Genomic DNA, 20405 nt, shown 5'->3' with positions numbered 1-20405 from the left:
GGTCAAGTGTAACAAATAAATTTAGTCAAATTTATATTTGAAATGTACGTATCAGTATAAATTCTAACTATGTGTTAATATATTCATTTTCTTCTTCAGTTCTAAAGTAATTTTAAAGTTGAGAATCTACTATACATGATATAAAAAAGTTTTTTTAGAAAGCTGTAATTGAATCAGAAACTGTCGCGGGCCCTGTCCTCGCCGGCAAGAACAGCATGCAACAACAGCAGGATTCTTCTGCAGAAAGCTTTATTCTTCAGCTCTTTGTGAAACAAATGAGTTGGGCAGGACCCAGAGGGGAAGGAGAGGCTTGCTTATATAGTTCTCATGCTCTGACCTGGTTGGTGCGGCTCCATATGCCTTATTAGCATAACCATTTGGTGGGTCTCATTGGTCCTTATGCCAAGGCGCAATTAGCATGTAGTTTAGTGGTGTGGGATGATTTGTCATTAGGAAGTTCGGGGCCTTCCGGCTGCCCTGCATTGGGCGCTATTTTCTGAGCGCGGCTGCCAACATCTCCCCCTTTTTTGTCTAACAGAAGCTCAAGGCGGAACTTGCCAGCAGAGGCGGAGACAGAGGCCTGACCTCCATCATACTTCCTGATGCCCCCTTTTTGGAGAGGGGTTCTGGGCATCTACCCCTATGCAGTCAGGCATGCCTCTCAGAGGGGTCCAAGACCTCTTGCAGTGCTTTGCCTCGCATCCTCTGGCTGGCGTTGGGACCGCTTGGTACAAAGGGTTTGGACCTTTTTTCTCAACCCTCTTGCACCATGAGCTTCTTAAAGAAAGCTGTGATTAAGCATTGAGGTACTCGGGCCTGGTGCAGTGCCACATGGGCTCAGGGTGCAAGAGCTACCTCAAGCTAAAGCCGAGCTTCCTTCTTAAGCATGTTGAGCCACACTTGGGGAGAGGCGCCAACGTCTATCGCCATTAGGGCTTGAGCAAGGATCACCTTGTCCTGCTTATGTTGGTTGCGGAGTCTGCATAACAACCAGAGTAAGAGCATGAGACCTCCAAGCAGGAACACGCCCATCCCAGCCATGCCCGCCCACTCCTTGACATGGGAGAGAGCTCTGAGGAACCAGGAAGAGAGTCCTTCCGCTACGGAGATATCTAGACGGGTGGAGTTGATGTGGATAATTTCTCGCCGCAGCTCTTCTAGTGTCCCATCGAAGTCTTGGGACCAGTTTCCTGAAAGATACTGGGACAGGTCTCGTGACAGATTAGCTGCCCGTGTAAAATTTTTATATTGAATGCTAGTGATGCAGAGGGCACGATATTTCCGCTCACATCCCAATTGGGCCATTTGCCAGAGCACCTCCATTTGTTCCTCCACGAGATCTATGCGTTGATTGAGGATCATTATTCCTCCTTTCAGTTTGCCATCAAGTGTGGACTGTTGGTCCAGGGCAGAAGCTACTGAGGCTGCAAGGTTATTGAGCTCTGTAGCCGATTTAATGGAGGTGTCTAAAGCTATACCAGCGGCGGTGGCTGCGACCGCGGTCGCGGAGATCAGGAGCACTATGGCGGCTGTAACACCGAAATCGCGCCTTTCTCGAAACAGAGTCATGGTGTTAGGGGCGTCTACGGGAACAGGGACCCAACGGGGGATGCGGACTACCAAAGCATTGGTAAAGTTATGCGCATCCCAACACTGAGACAGAAAGCAGGTTTCATTGGAGCAGGAGTCAAAGCTACTATTGGATAAGATAAACAGAAATGGGGGGTATACGCATACTGGAGAAGGTGGAAAAAGGGAATTAGGTGACTCTGGACCTGATTTTGCTGAACACGTGTAGTTCTCGTAGTTATGGGTCATGATCATGTTCCAGTGTGCGCGCATGTGGTTATTCTCGCACCAAAAGGTGATATTTTTTACACCAATTCCCCCACCCTGGAGGGCGGAAAAGAGGGAGAGGTCGGTACATGAGCCATTGACTCCACACAGCATCCATTTATGGAAGGGGTTCATGCTCACCTGCTGACGAAACTCGCCTTCGAGCACCTTTACTGGCCACCAAGCCTCATTGGCTGGCCGTCCCTCCATATCTGGGGAGATGGTAAACTCCTGCCTCTCAGTTGCCCACGTTACTACAGTTGACTGACAGTCAGTCCAGGGCCACAGCTCTCCCTCATAGTCGCCCACACAATGGGAGGCATATTTGGGTTGATGAGGCCTGTCGGTGGAATTGTTCCTGGGAGAGTGTACAAATGTGCCATTGATCCAGAGAACCATCTGGTGGATAGTCATGTTCTTATAGGGCGGGCTCCCTTCCTTATTAGGCCCTTCAAATTTAGCTGACATAACGGGGAGGCTACTGGCCTCTAGAATTATGTCACTGAACCATCCGTATTTCCTCCGTTTCAGGGAGATACAGCCAGCTAGATTCTGAGTGGTGAAGCATAATGACCCATTAGTTACGAAGGATCGGTTTTCTCCCAGGGGAGCTACTAGGGTGTCTTTAACTAGGTAAGGCAAGTTCATACTAGAGTTGGTGGTGAAAAAGCGGGGAAAAACGGCTGCATTGAAATGGACAGGCATAGGCTTAGGAAAGGCAGACAGGATTCCCCATCTCAATACTCCCTGAGTCGGGGTCTCCAGTGTCAGGAGCAGGGTCAGGAGGTACAGCGAAGTCATCTCCTTTGTTTAGGACTTTCCTCGTTAGGCGCTCCGGGATCCAGAAGGGATTTTCTTCACCCTGGGGGAAAACACACACAGCTCCCCTGGATCTGATTATGATTGGATCCGGGCCCTTCCATTGGTTAGATAACACGTCCTTCCATTTTACTAGTTCTTGTGGGTCTTTTGGCCACTGATTATGGCGATCCGCTGCTGTATGGCCTTGAGCATCCAGATTCAAAAAATTTATAGTGAAAAGTGCTAGGGCTATGGCAGTTTTTGGTGTGGGGGGTATATCTTCAATTCCCCCTTTTTGTTTAAGTAAATAGGATTTGAGCGTGCGGTTCGCGCGTTCCACAATCCCTTGACCCTGTGGGTTGTAGGGAAGGCCAGTGATATGTTTTATCCCCATGTGATGACAAAATTGAGCAAATTTTGTAGAGGTATAGGCTGGGCCGTTGTCTGTTTTCAGAATCTGTGGTAACCCCCATGCGCTCCAAGCCTCAAGGCAGTGCTGGATGACATGGGAAGCTTTCTCTCCTGACAATGGGGAGGCAAAGATGACTCCTGAACAAGTATCCACGGATACATGTACATATTTCAGTTTCCCAAAAGACGAAATATGCGTCACATCCATTTGCCAAACTTGTAAAGGCCTAATACCTCTGGGGTTGATCCCCACATGAGGTGCGGGAAGGAAGCTGCAGCAGTGTTGGCAGCTAAGGACAATGTTCCTAGCTTCGGCCCTGGTTATGCTAAACCGCCTGCGCAGCGTTTCGGCAGTGACATGAAACTGTGTGTGGAATTTTGAAGCTGTGGTGACAGGGTCTAGCAGGGGAAAGGCTATGCTTCTGGTTGCGAGGTCTGCCAGGTGGTTGCCTTGGGTCATAGGCCCGGGAAGGCCTGAATGTGCTCTGATATGAGTTATATACAAAGGAGATTGCCTATGAAGTAGTGCTGATTGTATCTGTTTGAACAAAGTGGCTACTGGGCTGGACGCTTTAATTAGCCCGGCCACTTCTAGAGATTTGACTGCATTAACTACATAACAGGAGTCAGACACAATATTTAAAGGTTCAGGAAAGATTTGTAGGACCTCTAAGACTATGCGACATTCCACTATTTGTGGAGTGTCAGGCGTGTAGCCTTTTGTCACAACTTTGCCATCATGGACATAGGCACCTGTGCCTGTCTTAGACCCGTCCGTGTAAACTGTTTTTCCATGAGGCAGAGGGGTTAGGCTAGTGACCCGAGGGAATACTAGGAGATGATTTTTGGCGAAGTTGATGAGGGGATGTTTAGGGAAATGATTATCAAAGGTTCCTGAGAAACTGTAAGCAAGTATGGCCCAATCATCGTTCATAGCACATAATACTTGTATCTGTTCTACGCTGTAAGGGGTTATAATTTTAGCTGGAGCCTCTCCGAAATGTGTCATGGAGGTTTTTACTCCTCTCAAAGCAAGTTTGGCCACGGCTGCTGGATAGTACTCTATTGTCCTAGCCTGAGAGGCTTGGGGATGAATCCAGATCAGTGGGCCGTGCTGCCATAAGACTGCTGTTGGCAGCTCTGGGGTGGGAAGGACACACAACTCAAAGGGTTCATTCGATTGCACTCTATTTAATTGTGCTGTCATCAAAGCCTGTTCTACTTTGCGAATGGCTTGTAATGCCTCAGGTGTGAGGGAGCGCGGTGACGTTAGTTGTGGGTCTCCTTCTAGGGTTTTAAATAGTGGAGTCAATTCAGTGGTGGGTATCTTTAAGTATGGGCGCAACCAATTAATATCCCCTAGGAGTTTTTGGAAGTCATTCAAATTTCGCAATTGATTATGTCTTATCTCAAGCTTTTGGGGGCAAATTACATCTGTGTAAATGGTTGCTCCTAGGAATTTGCTAACACTAGATTTTTGGACCTTCTCGCTTGCTATATTCAGTCTCCAATTTTCTAGGGATCTAGTGAGATCTATATATGCTTCTTCTATTTCTGCTGGTTGTGGGGAGCAAAGAAGGATGTCATCCATGTAATGGATGATCTTTAGCGTGGGATAGGTCTTACGAATTGGGTCTAGCGCTCGCTGAACGTACAGTTGACATATGGTGGGGCTATTTGCCATTCCTTGAGGGAGGACCTTCCACTGAAATCTGGCATCGGGTTGTTCATGGTTAATAGCTGGCAAAGTAAAAGCAAATCTTTCCCTGTCCTTGGAGCTTAGAGGTATAGAAAAGAAACAATCTTTAATATCTATTATGAGCACTTTCCATTCTTTGGGTAAGGCAGAGAGGAGTGGCAGTCCCCGTTGTACGGGTCCAAGCATTCTCATTTGAGCATTTACTGCTCTCAGATCATGAAGCAACCTCCATGATCCTGACTTTTTCCTGATTACAAATATGGGTGTGTTCCATGGGGACACAGAGGGTTCTAGGTGTCCCACTTGGAGCTGCTCTTGCACTAAGCAATGAGCTGCTTCTAATTTTTCAGAGGATAGGGGCCACTGAGGAACCCATACGGCCTCCTCTGTGAGCCAAGGTATGGGCATGGCATCTTCAATGTCCCCTATGAAAAACCCAGGCCGTGACGGTCATTCTTTACTTTGGGCAGGATGGGCTCTATGTGTCCCTGTTGGTGTTTCCCCAGCCCCTTGCCAGGGATGTATCCCATGTCCATCATCATGCCTTGGGCGGGGGTAGAGTATTCATTAATGAGTTTGAGGCCTAAGTCTCTCATGACATCCCTCCCCCATAAATTGACTGGTAGAGGGAGTACATAAGGGGTGACTGTACCCTCTTGTCCTTCAGGGGCTCGCCATTTCAATGGTTTGGCACTAATTGAAGGGCTTGACTCATATCCTAAACCTTGTAATGAATGTGAGGATTGGGTCACAGGCCACTTGGAGGGCCACCAGGTTGCAGAGATAATACTTTTATCTGCTCCAGTGTCTAGGATTCCCTCAAAGCTCTTTCCCTCTATTTGAAGAGTTAATTTTGGTCTGTCTGCTAAATCTAATACTATGAAGGCTGAATCCCATTCAGAGGAGCCGAAGCCCCTTTCTCCCCTCTCCGTGTTGGTAGCAGGATAATTGGCGTGGAGACTAGGTAAAACTAAGAGCTGGGCTATGCGGTCTCCCGGAGATATAGGGTAGATTCCTCTGGGAGCCGAACACATGATTTTTACCTGTCCTTCATAATCTTGATCTATAACTCCGGGATGAACTACCAGGCCTTTCAATGCAGCAGAAGAGCGCCCTAGGAGTAACCCAATGGTATTTGGTGGTAGGGGGCCTTTAAAGTCTGAAGGGATAGGCTGAACTCCCATCTGTGGAGTCAACACTATTCTGGTGGTGGCACGGATGTCCAATCCCGCGGAACCTGAAGTGGCTCTCCTTGGGGGGCCTGGTTGTTCCCGAATGACACTTGCGTGCTGGTTGCCCCATATATTTGCGGGCCCTGGTGACGGGGGCCCCTCTGGGCGTTTTTTGGCAACTCTAAGGGTTTCCCTTCTATATCTTTAATAGACTGGCACTCATTGGCCCAATGCCTGCCTTTCTTACACTTAGGGCACAACCCAGGGGTCTTTTGGGTTGTTTGTTCTGAAGCTGGGCTCCTACACTCTCTCTTTATATGTCCTAATTTCCTGCATTGAAAGCATTTGATACTTCTGTTAGTGATCCTGGCTTGTTTGTGGCTCTGTAATATGGCCGCGGCTAGGCCCGCATTGGTGAGTGGCCCTCCTATTTCTCTACAGGCTTTCAACCAGGCATGTATCCCTTTTTGTTTCCAGGGTGTTATCGCCTGTCTGCATTCTTTGGTACATTGTTCAAATACTAATTGCTCCACTAGGGGCATTGCTTGTTCCTGATCTCCAAATATTCTGCCTGCGGCCTCCATCATACGAGCGACAAAGTCAGAAAATGGCTCGCTCAGCCCCTGAATAATTTTTGTCAAATTGCCTGATACTTCTCCTTTGTTGGTGAGGGCTTTCCATGCCTTGGCGGCGCACGTGTTTATTTGTGCGTATACCTGTAAGGGGAAGGCGGTCTGGTCAGCTACCCACTGTCCTTGGCCCGTCAGCATATCATATGACCACGCAGGCTGTCCTTCGGCCGCGTTTGCGCGTGCCTGGGTCATGCTGATATCATGCCACAATGCCTTCCATTCTATGTATTGCCCCATACTAGAAAGGCATGCCTTAGTTACATATTGCCAGTCTGCGGGTGTCATGGCTGTCTCTGTTAATCTCTCAACTTGTGCTATGGTATAGTTAGCACTGACTCCATAAGCCCGAACGGATTCTGCTAACTCCTTAACTTGTTTATGGCTCAGGGGCTGGTGAGAGCGTACGCCATTATCCTCAAATACAGGAAACATTTGTCTAATTGCCTGAAGAGTATCTCGGTGGCAAAAGGAGAGTGCGCCACTCACGTAAGGTGGCGGGGCAAAGGGCGTCGGGGGACACCCTGCTTTCATTTTTTCCTTGGTCCGCTTTTCAACTTTGCTGGTTCCCTTACTTCTACACTCTGCGGTTTTATTCTCTTCCCCTTCCTCTGCGGACGTTAATTCCTCCTCAGATTCCCTATTGGAGAGTTGGAGGTCCCTCAACTCTTTCCAGGGGTATTTACTATTTTCTCCGAGGCGATCGTCACTCGCTTCTCGGGGCTCTTTCGCTTTTGCCCTAGGCGGGCTTTCTCCCTCACTCTGAGGTTTCTTTACCTTTGTTTTTGTGGCCTTTTTTCGGCCGCGCGCGCTCTCTGTTTCCCGTTCCGTTTCTGACATGCTCTCTTGGATATCTGTCAATGCTCTCTGACCTTCTTTTATTACCTTTTCACATCTCTCATCTTGCAGACAAGCTCTAATCAGTTTCCAGAGGGGCCTGGTGCCTCCCCTCAGGCTACCCTCCTCCTCCTCTCTATCAAGATCTTTCCCCAGTTTGTCCCAGCTCGGGATTGAGAGGGACCCTGAACAAATGAACCAGGGGGCCACACGGTCTATCTCCTTCACAAAAGATCCTAAGACTTTGCTGGAGACCTTCAAGTTTCGCTCTTTGAGAGCTGTCTGCAGCGCCGTGACTAATGACGGTGCATTCCCCATGGTGCCTCCTTATTTACAGAGAACCATCAACCATCATCCTAAAAAGCAGGGGCCTCTCGGAACTTACCCCTCCGGGCTTTCTTCTGACCTGCAGTTCTGAATCCTCTCCAGATGTCTGAAGGGTCCTCCCTGTGCCGGTGATGTTCTGGTTCCCGGGATTCGGCACCACTTGTCGCGTGCCCTGTCCTCGCCGGCAAGAACAGCATGCAACAACAGCAGGATTCTTCTGCAGAAAGCTTTATTCTTCAGCTCTTTGTGAAACAAATGAGTTGGGCAGGACCCAGAGGGGAAGGAGAGGCTTGCTTATATAGTTCTCATGCTCTGACCTGGTTGGTGCGGCTCCATATGCCTTCTTAGCATAACCATTTGGTGGGTCTCATTGGTCCTTATGCCAAGGCGCAATTAGCATGTAGTTTAGTGGTGTGGGATGATTTGTCATTAGGAAGTTCGGGGCCTTCCGGCTGCCCTGCATTGGGCGCTATTTTCTGAGCGCGGCTGCCAACAAGAAACCATTTAAATTAATGCAAATTACATAAAAGAAGACCTGATCAATTAATATGATTAGTCCTCAATTATTCAGTCCACATATATTAAGCCATCCTGTGCCCAGTATGAGTTATGCACTGTGGAGGACACAGAGAAATAGGAGATATAACACATGACACCAAGAAATTTAGATTTAATTGAGAAGAAGAGAATACATACTTTTTTAGGATTTAAAGAAAGTAAAAGAGAATATGCAGTAAAATACATACAAAAAAATCAAAGCTTCAATGTGAGTATTTAGTTGTTTCAGTAAACCATTACAATATCACCATATAGGTTCAAGATTATTTGGAGTAGTTTCAAATTCCCAACTAAGAGTTTTAAGTTTATTCATTCCCTTCAATCCTTTGCCTGTAAGTACCCATCCACACTGCTGCTCCCTCGGCTTCTCCCTCCCCTTGACCTTCTCCTTCTCCCTCCCAACTCCTCCAATTACTAACATTTGTAACTAAACTTGCATCTTAAATGGGTTTGTTTATGCATTTTCAATTTAAAATAGCCTCATCTAGATAATAATATTATGGAAATACAAATAGAGTATCATATAAATTGTTTAATATTCACTATAAAAATTTAGCAAAATATAAAGTTATAAGAAGCTTAAATTAAAATGATATATACCATATGTTTTGTAGAATTTTTTTTTAAGTGTTATTTTAGGTATTTTAGCATTTTTGAGCAACAAACATAAATGCTGCATTAGGATCTTAAAATACTGTTAAAAGTTGAGGTAAATAAATAATACTAAATAAAAACATCCTGATTTAGCTTACATGTTAACATATATTTGTTAGATGAGCAAATTATTGACCAAGAAAAAATCTAATGGCAATTGGCAAGATAAATTCTTATGAAATTAAGAATCACAGTTTTATTATTACTTTAGAAAAAATTTGAGTTTCTTTCAAAAATGGTTTACACTACTAGCAATTATTTCCCCTTGCCATGAGTTACTATTATGGATAATTTTATTTCTCAATAATTATTCAAATTCATGAAAAGTTTCTTTTTAATTTCTCTTTTACCTAATTTACTCATTTGTTGTGGCAATAATAAATGTGTGTATTAGAACAATGTTATGACCCTCATATGCTTTAAGAAAAGGGAATATTGTTTCTTTAAACACAGGTAATAGAAACAATAGCTATGTATCTTAAATACATATCATTTATTTATTTGTTTCACTTTCTTGTGTCATTTATTTTGCTTTCTCAAATCCTTCATTCAGTCCTGGCACAGACCACAATTAACTTAGAGATTCTCATTTATTCCTATTGCACATTTGGCTACAATACAATAAAAAATTGAAAATTCAACATCTTTTTGAAAGATTCCACTTGCTTAAAGTGAAAATGCTGAAGCCAAATTGAATGTGACTGGATTTTTCTATCAACTGGGTTATCTATTTATGCCAGTAATGATCACCATTCAGTCACACTACCCGTGGCAAATCATCTACCTTGAAGAATTATTGAATTTCCAGTTCATATTCAGTAAGTGTTTGTGTCAGTGGCTTTCTGTGGACCTAGTCTACTCTTCAGATATGGCAAATTACCAACTAATTCTGATGATTTTTAAGTAAAAAATATTCTTGGGTAGAGATAATAGTAAGTGATGAATAACTACTAGTTGAAACCTCTTGCCCATTGTGACAATTATAGGTAGAAAAGAAGGGAAAATACAGAATGGATAAAATTCTGTACCTTCTTAATGTTTAAACTGTTCTATAAACCCTTTATTGATACCAGATACTTCACATACTATTTTACAGGCAAAAAATTATTGAATGTGAAGATTAATTTCAAAACACTACAAGTTCAGAATATTGTGTCATCCCTCAAAGATGGGGGTGCAGTATATATTCTAGCCAGGGACCAGATGGGGGAACTTCAGTCCCTCAATTGGTATGTTTGCTGAGGAAGCTTCTTCATGACTTTTCCTGTCCATGTGATTGATCCTCAGGGCAGAATCGGAGACTGAAGAATAGAAAGGAGGAAATCAGAGTGATGTGGAAAAAAATATTTACATAAGTAGCGAACTAAACTCCTCAGAGAATGGAGAGAAAAGCTTTTGAAGAGGAATCTTAAATTTATTGTGTTTACAATGAAGTTATGAGGATAGAGTAAATAGTACTTTTCTAGTTTCTAGAGAAAGGTAAATAGTACACAACAACAAGTGCCTTGTTTGTTTTATAATATCTTCAACACAAACTAAAGGAAAACAAACTAAAGGAAAACAACTATAATAGAGGGTAGGAAAAAGACAAGTTTTCTTAAAGTTTCCAGGCCAAATGCCACCATTAAAACAGCAATATTAAGTATATACAAATGGAGGTGTTTGGGCCCAGACAGGCTGGCAAATATAACATTTAAGTGAAAAAGGCACCAAAATTCTTCCTCCTCTATTAAAACCCCTAAGAATTTTAATTTAAACTTAATTAGAGTTTTAAGTAAAACATTACACATTAATTATCCAGTCTCCAAGGACATGCAAAATAATGCCCTTTCTCAGGAAGCTGGTTCAGCATTGACTAGTTGCCAACTGTCAAACTAAGGAATTTTTAAAGGGACCTGCATGCCGAGGTTTAAAAAGGTAGAGGAATTAAAGTAATATATACATGTATAAATAATCAGTATGACTCTTGTTATAATTATCTGTGAAACTAAACTTCTGTATTGAAAGAGAAGCACATTGCAAATGAAAAAGGATTCATTTAAATCTTTAAAAGATGAGAAAATATAATTTTATAAATGTTCACATTTTTTTCAGTTTTAAAGGAAATAACTTCAATAAAGGAAATATTCAAGTTAAGAGATTCATGTCTTTACAAACCACAAATCTTCTCTAATTTATTCTTAAAGGTCTATTTATTTATTAAAGTAAACAAATGATGAACCTAATTTAAATATATTAATGACAAACAATGGCATCTAAATGAATTTGTAGGCTAAATGCAGCAATTTCTCACATACAAAATGTCACTTATATTTATTATTGTCAAATTTTACATGTATGTAATGTATGTAATGCAAGAAATCGAACTTAAAACACAAGAAATCATACAGTTAATGCTGATTATGAACCTAGTCATAGGCCAGTCTTCAAAAATAAGAAACTTTAATCAAGGGCCATTTGTAAAAGCTTCAGACTACCATTAGCTGTTCGAATAGAAACTGAAGTAGAGCTTCCATTGGAAGAATTTCATGTTGCCTGAAATTCTGGTTCCTAGGAAAATAATAGGGTTGTAATCTACCTCCATCTTCCAATAGTATTTAGCCTATTACCATATGGGCATGGTTTTGAAATATGATGTGATACATTTTGTTAAAGCATAATTAATAAGTTGTAAGGACCTTCTTAATGTTTAAACTGTTCCATAAACCCTTTGTGGAGTCATAGCACACCAGATACTTCACATACTATTTTACAGCCAAAAAAGATCACTTAGATAGATAGGATCTTCCTAATCAGTAACACTACAGAGGGAAGAAAAACTACTCAGATAGGATGTTCCTAATCAATAACAATAGAGGGATGTCTGGGGACATTATCTGTTATCAAAAGAGGCTTATTTACAAGATTTTCCTTCTTCATGTATTCTGTTATGAATAATCATAAGGTAATGCTTCCTATAATCCCTCAATACTTGGCTCACAAAGTAACTGTTCAACAAGCCATTGGGGGCTGTGCAGTTTTTTGGAATGATCAACCAACACATTTTAAGCTTAGCAGTATTTCATAATTCCCATCTAAAAGCACTGGTAGCTTGTCTTTGGAAGCTTCAAGTGTGTGGTACTGTCTTCTCCTAGTTATCTGAAACAGATCTACATGATGAAATACATCTTCAAAGATATCCATTTCATCAAGCCTGAACCAGGGCTTTGCAGAAAAACCATGTTCACCAACAGTTTTCTGCACTGTACTGGGGAATATCAGTGCAGTCTTAGTCTCAGAGGCAGCTGCTTCCTCTATGACCTTCGAATTACGTGGCCATGTATAACTTTTAAATCTTCTGAAGCCTCCTGGACCTACTCAAACTAAGGTGTTACGTGAATATCTCTCTCCTCTGTCTCCTTTTCTTCAAACTGTCCATTGTTTTTTACTGTATCCACGTGGTTCTCCATGGCATTCTACAATGACTGAGACTATCAACACACAGCATGTGGTTATTGCTATAGTACTTAGTATCAACAATATTGTCATTTTTTTCTTTTTTTGCTTTTTCACCTGTAGAAAATCATCATAAGTCTAGTAAACGAAGAGAAGTGCTTCCCCAGGCTTATATCTTCTTATATCTTTTGTGAGTTCTCCTCTCTCTGTTCAATTTAATACTTGTAATTTTTCTTCAAATGGATGAGTTTTTCTGAACTTCAGGCTCACCTAATTTCTTCAAAGACATTTCCAGTTAATGATGCAAGAAAACAATAGATAATGCACAATACTTTCAAATAAAATCCTATTAGAAGAGTGAAGAAATGACTCAAACACAATCTACATCCTCTCATTCACTCTTAAAGAAATTCAGCTTTTCTTTTTACTGATACATTAGAATATGTTTTCAATAATGAACGTGGGGGAAATTTTGCAAATATTTAGTGAATATGTGCTTAAGAGTTCAGATAACTAGATATACATGTACATTTGCAATACCATGTGATTCACTGATGAGTCACTCACATGAGAAAAGAACATGTTTTTGTTTGGACCTATAAGCAAGTGTGAGTGGGATACGGTTGTCAAGAGGATTTGAATTTCATGAGAGTGTGGGCAGAAATATGCTTTTAAATCCAGAAAGAAAATAATATTTACATTTTAAAAATATGAGACCAGTGGGAAAAAGATTGATCTGCAAAGTAAGAAGACGAAAGGAATGTTCTGTCATAAAAGCAAATAGAGCGATTATATGACAAATTATGCCAAAAGTTTGAGAAGATGTCATTTTATTTTCACATGGGAAGTTGGGACAGCCCTACATGATTCTAGGTTTTTATGTTTGGTTTAATTATTACTTCAAGTAACCTTTACACTTTGGATATATGTTAGAAAATAATAAGATAAATTATGTAGTTATATTTTGTTAGTAAAGAACATTTTCATATAACGCATCTAATAGTAGCTTCAGAATGCTGGCAAAGAGAAAGCATATTAAATAGTTGTTTTTAGATTCCTCTTAAATACTTATTTTGGTCTCAAGTCTATGCTACCTAATAAGAATAAATCACCCCCTTGTGGAAATTCCTCCAAACTACGGACACATGATCCCACAATCCAGATGGATTCAAGGAATAGACTAGCAGATCAACCTATTCATTTTCATTTAATTTAGCTTGACTATTATTTCTGTGTAACTCACAATTTAAACTTAGTCTTTCAGCCCTGCCTTCTTCAACACTAGTCTTATCTAACTGCTTGGTTCTCTTTCCAGCTGATGCTCTGCTACCACTAAAAATACTGCAACTTCCAAACTAAATTATTCATTAAGAGTTCTATTTAAATAAGCAGACACTCATATAGTGTTCAGTCATCCAGGCTAAAATTTTGGCCTTCTTTGGCTTATTCTTCTGAAAATCTATTCAATCCTAAAATTGTTCACCACATTCTGTTCTAATTCTTAAATGTCTTTCCACTTATCCCTTTCTTTTTATCTTTACTGACAAAATCCTAGATCATGCCTTCAGAACTGCATATGTAGGAAATTATAAGAGCTTATAACCAGTATCTATGATTCTATTGTCTCTTCATCTTCCATTACCATGTTAATGCTGCACATCTCTCCCCCTTTAATCAGATTATTGTTTACAATCATCTTAGGTGTTAGGGCCTCCAACACTCTCATCAGTGTCTGTATGTTTCTTGCCTTCTCTCCCACCTTTGTGTTCTGACTATACTCTTCATTCACTTTTTCCCAAATATTTTCTCATGCTTTCCTACCTCTGCTCCTAAGCTCATGCTCCCTCTCTCTGGCATGCTCTTCCACCATATCTGGATGTCAAAATTCTTGTGTTCCAACATTTTCCCAGTAAAGTCGAGCAAACTTGAAGACCTTTGATAGAAAAGCAGTTCTGCCCAATCTGAAAAGACAGGCTAATCCGTTCAAGTGCTACACATGGTGTAATGGATGTTCAATTGACAAGCTAGATAGCTAAATCCATACAGGTGTTAAGTGGCATCTTAAAAGGTTGACATACAAAGGAAGAAAGTGTTTCCTAACATAGCTTAATTTTAATTCACTTAGTTTGCTATATGACTTTTGTTCTTCCTGTGTAAAATCCTGAACAAGTATTTAACTTAGAATTTAGCAGGCATTTTAATCTTCCCATTTCATTTGATAGCCAAAATCTCCTTACTGAATAACCTTGCACTTTGATCAAATGAATTTTTTGTTTTTCGAAAGAATAATGCACATTACTTAACGATTTAATGGCCCTTCAGAGTTGCTCAGAGTTGGGAAAAGAGAGGTTGGACTTTATAACAGTGAATCAACCAGTCATTGTTCATAACACAAGATTATTTCTTGGTTCTGGGTAAGATAATACAGGGTGAGGTGATGATAGAGGAACTGGCCATTGGGTGGTAGGCTTGGGTGATGACTAGAGCCAAGCAGATGTTTACAATCAGATCAGGTCACAATTGCAACAGAGGTTTTTCAAGAGATTTGGAGGGATGGTGAGTAAGCAATGGTGAGTATATTTATTTTAAATAAGATATACAAGAGACAGATCCAAGGAGTAATATTCAAAAGATTAAGCAGAGGAGGCAGTCTGGGCAAGGTTTTAAGCAGCACCAGGGAGAGCTCCCTACATGTTAGTCTCTGCTGGCAGGACACCAATGGCCTATTTTTCTACAGCTGGCAGCTGGGAACTATTCAGATGGGCCTGATTCCTAAAGGAAGTCTACCTTACAGCATAGGTCTCTGGCCTGTTTAGTTAGATCCCAATACTCAGTGAAAAAGGCTCCTTTCTCATACACCTAAAAATTACTGGGGTATATGATCCAGATTGATTTGGGGCTTGGGTTGGAAGATTAATTTTGGTGGGAAGAAATTTTCCTAAAATCTCAAGTTCTTCTTGGTCAAGGTTTTCTTCCTCCATCATGTAATCACTTTAGAAAAATAGGCTGAAGACAATCACCTTGCCCAAAATTGCAACCCCTTCCCAGGGCAGTGCAAAGCCACTGGCCGGTTGATTCACTGTTACAAAAGCTAAGCTCTCTTTTCCCAACTCTGGGCAACTCTGAAGGGCCAAAAAGGCTTCAAGCCCTTCATAGGGTCAGCTGAGACCCTGCTGGAATTTTACCACAGCCCAATCCTGCTTCATTCCCTTTTCCCAGAGCTGTTGATCATTAAAATAACCCCCATGGAAAAGACACCAAAGAACCAAGACAGAATAATTCAGCCAGTTGGCACCAATCCAAATCTGTCATTCACCACCACAACGCTGATATACTAGAAACCTAAATGGAGTAGCCATGATGACAGGGATGGTGGCTAAGTGTGGGCTGAGAAACGTGGGGTCTCACTCATCAAGGCTGATACAGCTACTACTGCAGCAGAATTCCAGCCTGCTGCAGTGCAGACCTATGCTGCACACCTAACAAGGCACTGCCCCTTAAGGAAACCAACTAGCCATTTGGCGGTAAGTCCATTGCATTTGATCTCTTCTACTATAGTAAGGAAAAATGGTAGACTTCATTGGTAACTGACATGCATTTCAAGCATGAGCATGACTTCACTGTCCACAGAGTTCTAACTAGCACCACTATTTCAGGGCTTAAAGAATGCTTGGCACACAGACACATCATGCTTATAACTTTGGGTCAGACCTATGGGCCTGCTTTATAGCAAAGGCAATGTGATAGTGAGCACATGAAGTCCACTGGTCCTGTCACATACCACATATACAGTAGCTGATGGCTTCAGAGAATATGTAATGGCCTATTAAAAGCACAGCTAAGGTGGCAGCTTGGAGATGTTACCCTGTAAGGATGATGGGTGCTATCTTCTAGGACACAATATATCACTAAATCAATAACTACTAGAGAATGCAATGACCCCAACAGATAGAATACATGTGTCCGGGGACCAAATGATAGAATTAGGAGTGGTCCTACTTACCATCATTCTCAGTGAACCACTTAGAGCATTTGTGCTTCCCAATTCTGCAACTCTACCACATAGAAAGAGGCACATTAAACTTGAAGCTACAGCTGTCCCCAGGGCACTCTGGACTCTTTGTGCCAAGGTGCCAGCAAACAAGAATAAAAACTGCCATTCTCGCAGGAATAATTAACCTAAATCATCAACAAGAGGGAGGGCTACTATTACACAACGGGGACAGAAAGGAATGAATCTGCTTGGCATCCAGGTCATCAATGGAATGTCTTCTGGATATACACAGCAGCCTCACAAGAGTATGGTCATCAGGGGTCCCTCAGGAGTGAGGGTTTGAACACCCCACCAGATAAGCCATCTAGACCAGCAGAACTGTTGAGGATGAGGCAAATCTAGAACATATAGAAGCAGAGGGAGATGCTGAGTTTCAGTTGTTGCCTTGAGACCAGCTGCAGCAGCAGGGGCTTTAAGATTAAACATTGAACTTCCTGTCACCTGTTTTCCTGAGAAAAAGGGGCCCACCAGCATCCTGAGTGAGCTGCTTGTGGCCTTACATAAAGCACTTGGAGACAAATAGCCCAAGGGTTGGACTGTCAGAGATACTGGGTTGTCCTACCCAAATTCTCCCTTCAAAACCGAAGAAATGGTTCTCCAGCTAGTAGGTGTCTTGAAGGCTCTTGGATCTGTTCGCAGCCTCTCTTAGAATTTCCACCAGTTTAAGAGAGCCTCTCTGTTATCTGTCATGATCAGGAAAAAGAATGTGTCAATTAATCATATTCTCCTTAATAGTGATCCCATATGTACTATGTTTGAATTGCAACTTTCAAAGAATTCAAATGTATCACTATACATTTACTATCTAGGTGACTAAGAAAATTATCTCATAGGTTTTTTTTTTAATGATTCAAAACTCCCTTTAGGATCTTGTCATATCACATATGTATCAGTACCGACAATCTAATTCAGAAGTGCGGACACAACTGCCAATGGAGGCTTCTGACTGACATGTCATTGGATCACAGAATGGTTGTTACACTGTCATAACACATTTTGAGCTACATGCTCTAGGGGCAAAGACCACAGAGGCCATCATGCTATCACTTAACTATATCCCATAATGGAAAAGCAACAGACGAGTGTTTGTTTAGCTTTCAGGTTTTGAACTAATTGGTTATTATCTGTGACTTAACAATAATGGGGAAAAAAGTGAACATTACTAGTAAACAAAGGCAAAAATCTGATGGGCCAGTGTTGAGTATCATCTCTTCCATTCCATGGAAATCATGAAGCTCCTTCACTAGCATTTTTGCTCACAGAGGAAGACAAGTTTGTTCAGATGTATTTCCTCTGAACACCTATAACTCACCTTATGAATGCATCTGACATGCCCTCAGTATCACTTCAGTGCTCACACTGTCTTGTTGTCAAGGAAACAGGCATCACCTTCACTTAGAAAATAGTGAAAAGAAATCTGAAAAAGAGTAAAAGTGTATTGAATATTGTGGAAGGACGAGCTCTCTTCTCTGAGGGAGAACTTGGATGAGTTTCCATGTAATGCATTGAATCCAAATGGACTGCAAAGCCGAAAATCTGAGCATGACACATAAGATGCTACAAACAATGCTTGCTGATGGCAGAATAATAACAAGAGTGAACTGGCCTGATATTCACAACTTGTTTTACCCAACATAAGGTATACTTTGTCCTAATCTGAGAATTAATAAACTGGCTTTATTTAATGAATTAGTCAGTTTTTAAAAGTTAGTGACTATAAAAAAGTGTATGTGCAGTTGATTAAATGCAACTAGCTTTTTTCAAGTTGCAAATTTGCTTGCTTGGGGGATGGGTTTTTGTTAAAGACCGTAGATTGAAATGATTAAGAGCTTAGCTTCTGAGTCAAATATTCCTGTAATCAAATTGCAGCCCACTTTCAAAGGGACCAAAAATATAGTACGTTTGGAGGGTTTTAAGTGAAAAGCATTAAATGAAAGGATTATTTGCAGAGGTGTGGGAAGGTTGAAAGAAAAAGGGATGGTGAATAACCCAGGCACTAGCAAAAATGGAAAGCCATTGTTACCTTCCGAAGAACTCAAGAATAGTTTTCCCAGAATTTGGTGAGAGCAGAAAGAGCAGTCAACAGGAGCTGTAGCTGTACGGGGAAGCAGACCATCTCTACAGTAAGACAGGAAGGGAGCAGGAAGTGACAGTAGGGTAGGGAGAAAAGACCCCATTTCTCTCCTTTCACTCTTATGACTCTTGCTGAGATCTCCCTTTAGGTGAGACATCCAGAAGCCAGGAAAAAAGAGCCTGGATGATGCAATGTGAATAGTTCAGTCTCACAGAGCAGGGCAGCATGGAAAATTGATTTAGGGAAGCAAATGGAAAATGATTTTGAACATATCCACTCATTAGTTATATTGCCTGAAACATATTACTTAATCTATGTTTCTCTTTCATCACCTCTAAAAATACAGTTAATAATAGTATCTTCCTTATAGAGATATTGTGGAAATAATATGTCAAAATGACTAGAAAATCATAACCACTCAATAAACCTTACTGATTACTATTTTTCCAAACCCATTTTCTTAATGGAAAATGTCAAAGCATTCATGCCAAGAGATGTAGAGACAGTAACTTGACAAGTTAAAAATTTAGAAGACATTCAAAACATAAAGGCCTAATATATACAACAATATTAAGATTAAATAAGAATTCTATACATTCTTAAAAAAATACTTCTCAAATTATAAAAAGTAATTCTTTCTCACTTGTACAATGTGTAAACAGTCTCTAGTTTTAATCTCCCTGTAACAGAGACATCAACTTTTTTCATATTCATAACTGGCAATGGTCTGTGGTCTACAGATAGAAAGATGGCTCCCCAAAGATGCCTGTGTCCTGATCCACAGAATCTGTATGTTACCTTACACTGCAAAAGGAACTTTGCTGATAGGATTAAGTTAAGGATTTTGAAATGAAGAGATTATCCTGGATTAGCTGGGTGGGCCCAATGTAACCACCAGGCTACTTAGGAGAGGGAGGCTGGAGGGTGGGAGGGTTGGTGTGAGAGGAGCCCTTGGTGCAGGAATCAGGCTGGAGTGAGGTGGGGCACGACTCAAAAAGGGGTGCAAACCAGAAACTGGAAAAGGCGCTCCCCTAGAGCCTCCAGAAGGATGGCAGCCCTGCAGACTCTTTGAATTTAAGCCTTTCGACTTTCAAAACTTTAAGATACTGAATTTGTGTTAAGTCACTAAATTTGCAGTAATTTCTTACAGCAGAAATAAGAAACTAATCCAGGATCTGTCCTAATTGCTTCTTTCTGACTCCCCGGACCGGATCGGTTTTCCACCCTTCTCCCTCTTGACTTGTACCATAGGAGGCTGCTCTTTGGTTCTAGCAAAAAACAACGAATGAGAGGCATCGGCAGGCGATGAAAAGTCCACAGGAGAGGCTGCAGTGTTTATTCCTCTTCCACCCCTACACCACTGCAGTGTGGGCCACTGACGGTGTTTTCCTTCAGTCCCTCCTTGTGATAGGCATCCTTCCTGCCACAGCTTCCAGGATCCTAGGCCGAGGGGTGGTAACAACTCTCCACCGTTGCCTGTCCCAAATGCTTCACTATCCCTGCTGGTTTCCTTAATTCTGCCCACACTTCCCTAAACAGTCCCTTCATTAATAATTCTCCAGTAAAGCTTTTTGAGTATGCCATCTCTTTGCTGCCAGTATTCTGTCTGATTCAACACAGAATATCTTTTTCATAACTGTTCATTTAAAATTCAGTTAATTGAGTCTTAAATTTTCCTTGAGGTGCTCTGAAAGAATACAAAGCATAAAAAATTTTAAGACAGTACAATCATCTGTAAGTAATTAAAATTTTAATTTGTTTATCTCAGATGGAGTTATTACATCTGTCCCCAATTTAGAAAAACTGAATCCTCCCTCATTAAAAAGAAAAACCCACTAATGGTGGTTATTCTATTTATGTACAAAAAAATAACATTTAGAAAAAATGTTATGAAACTTACCTTCAAAGGGCATAAAAC

The 20405-nt window shown here is 41.4% G+C and overlaps 1 protein-coding gene across 1 annotated transcript; it reads right to left on the bottom strand.

Annotated features, from left to right (window-relative positions):
• Positions 1–232: 232 nt before the first annotated feature.
• On the bottom strand, positions 233–8204 carry LOC140849437 (uncharacterized). Its single transcript, XM_073236390.1, has 2 exons — positions 7771–8204; positions 233–2698 (listed from the first exon to the last, which is right to left on the bottom strand). The coding sequence occupies exon 2, from the start codon at positions 2635–2637 to the stop codon at positions 862–864; it is 1776 nt and encodes a 591-aa protein (XP_073092491.1). The 5' UTR covers positions 2638–2698; positions 7771–8204; the 3' UTR covers positions 233–861.
• Between the last annotated feature and the right edge of the window lie 12201 nt (positions 8205–20405).

Source organism: Manis javanica, chromosome 1, assembly GCF_040802235.1.
Source record: "Manis javanica isolate MJ-LG chromosome 1, MJ_LKY, whole genome shotgun sequence".
In the NCBI taxonomy this organism is placed as follows: domain Eukaryota; kingdom Metazoa; phylum Chordata; class Mammalia; order Pholidota; family Manidae; genus Manis; species Manis javanica.
This window is presented reverse-complemented; position numbering and strand designations above follow the sequence as displayed.

Bases quoted from the DNA above. Each gene is read 5' to 3' on its own strand.
- LOC140849437 (XM_073236390.1), bottom strand. From the start codon at position 2,637: ATGACTTCGCTGTACCTCCTGACCCTGCTCCTGACACTGGAGACCCCG.